Below are 8521 nucleotides of genomic sequence, written 5' to 3'. Positions count from 1 at the left end.
ACACAGATTTGCTGTGCCCCCAGCAGCCCCATCAGACGTAGGAGACACTTGTAGTGTTGCAGGTGTCAGCAAGAGGCCAGGCCCAGCTGGGACTTCAGAAGTGCAGAGCCTGTTTGCACCACTCTGCAGGCATTTATGAAGCAAGGCATGTCCCCTCGCCCACCCACTGTGTTGACATCAATTCTTTAGTACTGGGAAGCTTCCAAGCTTTTCTACTCAGAAAGCCAGGAGAGTTAGGATGTGGGATAGAAGAGGATTAGGAAAGGGTCCCATTGTGGGAAAGGCAGGGTCCTCTGCAGAAAGGTCAGCTGAGGCCTCAAGTACCACTGCCCTCCCCCAGCACTGCACCTCTGGCACCCCCACAGAGGACCTTTGGCCCTGTGGCTCATACCCAACCTCCTGGCAGGGAACTGTAGATTTAGTCAACAACACCCTAATCTTAGAAAAACAAGAATGGTGGAGGGTTTGTGGAGAGGGGAAAGGATGGAATAATAAGCCTGGAAGAAGGGGGCAGAAGACTTCCAGGGCAGGCTGCAGAAAGACCTGAAGGAAGATGCTACTGCTCTTCCTCCTCGGGGTGGGCACGAGCAGATGTCTGCATGATGAGACCCAGAAGTCTGTGAGCCTTCTCAGCCCCCCTTTCTCCAGAATACCCCCAGACGTCCGCTCTTCTCCCCTCACGCTCCCCGGCTCCCTCCAACCTCAACCTCTCCGAATCCAAACCTACTATATAAGAGATCCTGTAGCCAACGGAGCTTGGGATCCTGAAGGAGATGAGATGAGAGGGGTACCCCGAGCCCTGGCCGCAGTGAGAGAGGCCACTCAGCGAATCCGGGGTATCCTAGCAGGTGAGTGAGGGCACGGGAGGCACCAGAGAAGTCTGAGGGGCAGAGAGGTCTAAAGGAGAAAAACCAGCCTGGCGTCCTGGTACATGCCTATAATTCCCGTACTCAGGAGGCTGAGACAGGACGAGGTTTGAGGCCAACCTCAGCAACTTAGTGAGGCCCTCAGGAAATTAGCGAGGCTCTGTCTCAAAATAAAAACTAACTAACTAAATAAATAAAAAGGGCTAGAGGTGGCCAGACGTGGTGGCGCACACACGCTTGTAATCCCAGTATTCGGGAGGTAGAGACCAGAGAATCGTGGTTCGCGGACGGCCCCAGCTACTTAGTGAGGCCCTTCGCAACTCAGTGAGACTGTTTAAAAAGATAAAAATACGCCGGGCGTGGTGGCACACGCACGCTTGTAATCCCCGCGCTTGGGAGGCGGAGACAGGAGGATCACGCAGGTTCGAAGCCAGCCGCGCTGGCTTGAGACGTGTTTCCAAAAATGTAAAAAAAAAAAAAGTATAAAATAGGTCTGGGAGTGTAGCCTGGAGGTAGAAGGGCTTCCAGGAATCCCAGTACCACCAATAAATAAATAAATAAATAAATAAATAAATAAATAAATAAATAAATAAATAAACTAAGATATAGGGCTGGGGAGTGTAGCTTGGAGGTACAATGTCCCTGGGTTCCATCCCCAGTATCAAAAAATAAATAAATACATAAATAAAAAGGACTAGAGGTATAGCTCAGAGGTTCAATTCCCAGTACCAAAATAAATAAATAAAAAAGAAGACCAAAGCCGGGCGTCGTGGCACACAGTTGTAATGCCAGCATTCGGGAGGCTGAAACTGGAGGATCGCGGTTCGCGGACAGCCTCAGCTACTTAGTGAGGCCCTCTGCAACTTAATGAGACCCGGTTTCAAAATAAAGAATACAAAATAGGGTAGGGGACGTAGCTTGGAGGTTGAATGCCCCTGGTTTCCATCCCGAGACCCACCAAAAAAATTAAGAAAATAAAAAAATAAGAAAGAAGACCAGCACAGAAAAGGAACTGTTGTGATGAAACTGTCCTCTTGTCTTAAGTCCTTCCAGTGCAGGGACCCCTGCTTCTGAGTCGAGACCCTACACAGTACTGCCACGCCGTCTGGGGAGACCCAGATACCCCAAACTACCACAGGTGAGTTCATGTCATTGAGATTCTTCAGGGATTCCCGAAAATGTCTCTAGCTCACCTGCAAATACTCATTCTTGGCAGGTGCAGCCTCTTGAACCCAGGGTACAAAGGAGAGAGTTGCCTGGGGGCCAAGGTGAGAGCAGTTTCCTGGTTTTAGGGATCTGAAGATCGCTAGCTATTTAGACTTCCCCAAGACACCCAGCGTCAGAATTACTCAATGTGCGTGACAACAATGGGTTCCTTAGTCTCTCTCCAGCCACACTTCAAAAAATCTAGCAGAGACTCAGTGGCTGGGGGCAGAACTCCATATCCTCCTGGGCTGTCTGGATGGTGCTGACAGGCCAAGGCTCCTTCTCCCTTCCTCCTAGTACCCAGTTTCCCACTGTCCTGTCCATGGCTAAGCTAGGTGCTTCATTTTACTCCCTTCCAGGTGCCTGATGCCCATCTCCGTGGTTATGCCCTGTGGCCAGATCAGGGCCCCCCACAACAGGTCCAGTCAGATGGGCCTGGGGTCCAAAATGCTGATTTTCTCCTGTATGTGCGGGTTGCCCACACTTCTAAATGCCACCAAGAGGTGAGGTTCAAATCAAATCTCTTTTCTGCTTTGCCTCTTTCAATCTTGAATCTTCTGAGAAGTAGGGGGGATTAAAACTGTGGGGTTTTTTTTTCTTGTAGTGGTACTGGGGTTTGAACTCGGGAGCATTCTACCACTAAGCTACACCTCTATTTTATTTTATTTTATTTATTATTATTATTATTTATTATTATTATTTTTTTTTTGGTGGTACTGGGGTTCCTGGAAGCCCTTCTACCTCCGGGATATGCTCCCAGACCTATATTATATTTTTGAAACAGGGTCTCTTACGCCAGCGCGGCTGGCTTCGAACCTGCGCGATCCTCCTGTCTCCGCCTCCCAAGTGCGGGGATTACAAGCGTGCGCCACCACGCCCGGCATATTTTGAAACAAGGTCTTACTAAGTGACTGAGGCTGGTCGCAAACCTGCGATCTTCCTGTTTCAGCTTCCCAAACATTGGTATTACAAGCATGTGCCACTATGCCCGGCTTAAAGATGGTTTTATTAAGTTGTATTTCCTTGGGGTAGCTTGGACATGCTGAGAAAGCCGAGCAGGGGCTAAGAACGCCCCAAGCCATGCGTTGGTATCACCCCTGCGGAGTTCTGTAGTCTCTAGGTCATGGGTTTTCGAGGAGAAGATTCTCTGCATCTGTGTTATTTCATTATCCTCCTCTCCACCCCCAACCCCGCTGGCCCACCTGCAGCCCTCTGTCATAGCCTATGCTGCCTGCTGCCAGCTGGACTCAGAAGACAGGCCCCTCGCTGGTACCATTGTCTACTGCACCCGACATCTTACCAGCACCAGCCTCAGCCACAGTGATGTCGTCATGGTGACTGCTGCATGGTGGAGAGGGAGAAGTAAACAGATGGGTGGGGGTTGGGAGGTGGGTCACTCAGCTTCCCATGAAATGGAAGGACCTGCTGAGCACGGAGCAGCAGGTGCCTCAAGATCTAAAAGGAGTCGAATGGGCAGAGGTGGCTTATAGAAGAGGTGGTCAATCCTGCTGCAAACCCAGCCCCCTCATTCGGCTGTCATTTGTCCCCAGGCCACACTACATGAATTGCTCCATGTCCTGGGGTTCTCTGGACAGCTCTTCAAGAAGTGGCAGGACTGCTCCTCAGGACTCAGTGGTAAATGGAGAGGGATGAGGGAGAGGACTTCCCACGATGTTAACCAGAAGGGATTTGCTATCTTATGCCCTGCCTTCCACTTCCTACATTTTCCTCTCCTCCTTTGGCCTTCTCTTTCCCTGCTCAGTTAGAGAGAATTGTTCTACAAGGCAGCAAGTGACAAGGCGAGATAAGTGGGGTCAGCTGCTTCTCGCCACCCCAGCAGTTAGCCATGGCCTGACCAAACACCTGGGAGTGCTAGGGGTTTCTCTGGGCGTTCCCTTGGAAGAAGAGGTGAGCCTGATAACATCTGGGGGTGATGGGAGAAAGGGGGCATAGCCAGATAGCAAGCAGCCATTTGGTACCTCCTCCAGCAGGGCCCCTCGTCCTCACACTGGGAGGCCAGACTACTCCAGGGCTCCATCATGTCTGCTACCTTCGATGGTGCCCGGCGCACTCGACTTGACCCAATCACTCTCGCTGCCTTCGAAGATTCAGGGTGGTACCAGGTCAACCAGAGCGCCGCAGAGGAGCTGTTGTGGGGCCGGGGTGAGACACAAGGGAGGTCTGAACGGCAGCACTCATGACCCAAGTCAGCTCTGGGGGAAATGGGACAAGGTAGAAGAGATTATCTGCCGCCCAGGTGTAACTCAGGCCACAAGCATGGCTGGTACTGAGAAATGAATGGGGCTTTGACAAGGGCTCCCTTTCTCTCTTCCTATTTCTCAAGCAGGAGCTGGCCTAGAATTTGGCCTGGTGACCACATGTGGGACCAGCTCCTCAGACTTCTTCTGTACTGGCAGGTGTGTGTGCTGAAGAATTGGGGGACTGTACGGCTGCCACCCACCCTAATGTCACTCTACCATCCCTTCCACCCAGTGGACTGGGATGCCACTACCTGCACCTGGACAAGGGAAGCTGCTCCTCAGACCCCACACTAGAAGGCTGCCGCATGTACAAACCCCTGGCCAACGGGGTGAGTAGACTAGGGAGCAGGGGATGACACTGAGCGGGCCTGGAAGGGAGTTGACTTCTATGGCCATCCAGGCAAGCAGTATTCTACTGTCTGCCCTGTCAGAGTGAATGCTGGAAGAAGGAAAATGGACTCCCAGCTGGGGTAGAGAATCCCCATGGGGAGATCTACCATGCCCAGAGTCGTTGCTTCCTTGCCAACCTCACTATGCAACTGCTCCCTGGGGACAAGACCAGCCGCCCTTCTCAGATCCCACATTTCAAGGAAGCAGAACTCACTGGCCGTTGCTACTTACATCGATGCACACAGACAGGCACATACGAGGTGCAGGTGGAGGGATCACCTTGGGTCCCATGCCTTCCAGGAAAGGCTATTCAGGTGGGTACCATAAGAGGAATAGCGTGGCACACTCATAAAAAGTACTCTCCAATCTATTATGATGGTTTGCATTTTTTTCTCTGCAGTACTAGGGAGTGAACCCAGGGGCGCTCTAAGCACTGAACTACATCCCCAGCGCCCACTCCCCACCGTTTTTAGTGGGGATTGAACCCAAGGGCATTCTACCTCCAAGCTACAACCTCAGCTCTTATTTTATTTATTTTGAAACAGAGTCTCACTAAATGCAGAGGGCCTAAGTTGCTGTGGCTCTTCTCAAACCTGAAACTGTGATTCTCATTTCAGCCTCTCAGGTACTGGAATTACAAGCGTGTACCACCACACCCAGCTCCCTCAGCCCTTTTTTATTTGAAACAGAGTCTCACCAAGTTCCTAAAAGTCTAAGTTGCTGAAGCTAGCTTCGAACCTGTGATCCTCCTTTCTCAGCTTCCCAAGCACTGGAATTACAGGTGTATACCACCATGCTTAGCCTCCCCAGCTGTGTGTGTGTGTGTGTGTGTGTGTGTGTGTGTGTGTGTGTGTGTGTGTTATTGGTGGTTTTTTTTTTTTTAATGTAGTACTAGGAATTGAATCCAAGGAAATTCTTTCAAGCTACACTCCCAGTCCTATTTTTTTATTCTTTATTTCGAAACAGGGTCTCACTAAGTTGTGGAGGGCCTCAGTAAATTGCAGAGGCTGTCCTTGAACCTACGATCCTTCTAGCTTAAGTACTGAGCTTATAGGCATGAGCCACCATGCCCAGCTCCCCCATCCCTTAAAGTATTTTTTCACTAAATTGCCCAGCTTGACTTGAACTCTCAATCCTCCTTCCTTGGCCTCCTACTAGCTGGAATTACAGGTGTGCACCATCATGTCTGACATCTTTTTTGTATGTGGTACTGGGGATGGAACCCAGGGGCATTCTACCTCTTAGCTACACCTTCAGTCCTATTTTAGTCTTTTATTTTGAAACAGGGTCTCACTAAGTTGCAGATGGCCTAAGTTGCTGAGGCTGGCCACAAATTTGTGATCCTCCTGTCTCAGCCTCCCAAGTACTGGGATTACAAGTATGCACTACCATTTCCAGCTCTGACATTTTTCACAAAGCATCCACTGCCTTCATGACTCTAATCATTGCTAGAATATATATTTTCCTTCAAAGGAAGGCTTGAACAGACGACATATGCCCAGGGGCATTCAACCTCCAAGCTACACTCCAGCCCTGTTTTGTATTCTTTATTTTGAAACTGGGTCTAAGTTGCAGAGGGTCTAAATGGCTGAGGCTGTCCATGAACCTACAAGCCTCCTCTCAAGACTCCCATGTAGTGGAATTACAAGTGTGCGCCACCATGCTTAGCTCTTTAAATTTTGAAACAGTGCTGGGCGTGGTGGCGCATGCTTGTAATCCCAGAATTCAGGAGGCTGAGACAGGAGGATCCAGGTTCGCAGACAGCCTCAGCTACTTAGTGAGGCTCTGCAACTCAGTGAGACCCTGTTTCAGAAAAATAAAAATAAATTGGGCTAGGGGTGTAGCTTGGAGTAGATTGCCACCCCTGGGTTCCACTCCAGTACTGAGGGCAGGGGGAATTGAAACAGGTCTAACTAAATTGTGGAGGGCCTAAGTTGCTGAGGCTGGCCTTGAACCCTCAATCCTTCTTCCTGTCTTAGCCTCCCAAGTACTATAATTACAATGCCTGGCTTTGAGCATGTGAGACAGCAGTTATTCTGATACTACTTCCTTGCAGATACCTGGGTACCATGGTCTTCTCTACTGTCCCCAAGGCCGGCTGTGTCTGACTAATGAAGTTGCCGGTGCTGCTACTACTCCATCCATGAATCTTTCAACCCAAGACCTGCTATTCCAGTTGTCTTTAGGATTATCTGGGCCCCCAGGGCACTCACTGAGGAAGGAACAGAGAGAAGAGCTGGCTGAGGTTGTACTGCAGGCTCTGGTGAACAGAGCTGGCACTGACAGGTAAAAGGACAGTTCAGGCTGAGTATTTATACCACAGTCCACGGAGAATGTTTAGTCCTTTACTCTCCTGTGAAGACTTTCTGTTCCCACTCCTCAAAGCCTACACCTTTTCATAAGATACACTCTTCCAGGCACTATTCCTCTATTAAGAAATGCAAATGTCCTTTTAGGTGCTATTTCCACAGCCCGTCAATCACCACTCGTTTGGTGTTCACTGTGCATGTGTGGGAGTCCCCTGGCTGCACAGGGCCTCCAGCTGCTAATCTGTGCAGGTTCCTGACCCTGACTGTCCAGGAGAAGCCCCTGGAAGTGTATCACGGAGAAGCCAGCTTTACCACAGAATACATCAAGTAAGACAGCATTCCAAGTAACTTTCTTTTTTCAGAGTCCAGACGTTTAAGATTGCATTTATTAAGTACATATTCATGTGTACATTGTTCTAGACAGGGTTATGCATTTCAGAAAATAAAGATCCCTAATGTGATTACCTTGGGCCCGTCACTGTGCCATCTTCCCCACAGAGTAGTGGGGAAAGTGTAAGTCCATCTCTAGAACTAAGGGATCCCAATTCCCTTTCCTTTCCAACGTGCTACCCAGAGATCATGTCTATTTACCTAAACACCATGATCTCCATCTTTAAGCCACTTCTCTCACTGCCACAAGATCGCCTGCCAAAAATTTAAGTCGCTGGAGGATGTGGATCTTGGTCTTATTCCTATATTCAGGTCTACATGCCCTCTTATTTTTCATTTAGCTTAATGCTTGGATGAAGCAGGGTTTCATAAGTTCTACAAAGAGAAAACCTTCCACTTCCTAAACCAAGACATTATTCAAGACCAAACTATACCTTCTTTGCTTCTAGGTTGCTTGTTACCGTGGACCCTAATTCCTCAGAAACCCATCTATCTCTGTTGGTGGGACTCTGCCTACTGCTGCTAATTCTGGCCAGTGCACTGGGAATTGCAGCTTATCAGAAAAGAGCTACTCTTCCGGTGGGACCATCTACCCCTTACCAGATCCATGGCTCCAGGGGCCCAGCTGGAAGAGTAATGGAAGCATGATGTCACCAGAGCATGCAGAAGGTAGGGTAGAGTATCATTTCTACCTCTGAGCTACACCCCCTGCCCTATTTTTTATTCTTTATTTGGAAACAGGGTCTTGATAAATTGCAAAGGTCCTCACAAGTAGCTCAGGCTGGCCGAGAACCTGCAATTCTGTCTCTGCCTCTCAAATCCTAAGATTACAAGTGTGCACCACCACACCTGGCTGAGGATTATTTAAGTGACAACTTGACAACTCGATGAAAAAAAAATCTATTGTGTATTCCTTAATTCTACTTAGAATGTCTCTTTCCCCAGATATTAACTTTATACTAGCCTTGCAATTGGAGGGGGGAGGCAGAATCTTAGATTATGAAGATCCATTATTTTAGCATGCACATGCGTGCACACACACATACACCCTCCCGCCCCCTGTAGAGTGTCACTTCCTTTCATACTGTGGCAGAGTAAT

At 49.2% G+C, this 8521-nt stretch overlaps 1 protein-coding gene across 1 annotated transcript; it reads left to right on the top strand.

The window, feature by feature from the left end:
* Positions 1–553: 553 nt before the first annotated feature.
* CIROP (ciliated left-right organizer metallopeptidase) lies at positions 554–8070 on the top strand (the record flags this gene model as incomplete). The annotated part of the gene is made up of 14 exons (XM_080707098.1): positions 554–848; positions 1920–2004; positions 2083–2134; positions 2432–2575; positions 3281–3406; positions 3623–3707; positions 3835–3980; positions 4061–4235; positions 4420–4489; positions 4566–4662; positions 4765–5037; positions 6780–7009; positions 7180–7359; positions 7872–8070. 14 exons carry the CDS (start codon positions 554–556, stop codon positions 8068–8070), a joined length of 2157 nt encoding a protein of 718 aa, XP_080563224.1.
* Between the last annotated feature and the right edge of the window lie 451 nt (positions 8071–8521).

Source organism: Muscardinus avellanarius (genome assembly GCF_963383645.1).
Source record: "Muscardinus avellanarius genome assembly, chromosome: 12".
Taxonomy (NCBI): domain Eukaryota; kingdom Metazoa; phylum Chordata; class Mammalia; order Rodentia; family Gliridae; genus Muscardinus; species Muscardinus avellanarius.
Note: the sequence above shows the minus strand (reverse complement) of the source record. Positions and strands in the feature narration are given on the sequence as shown.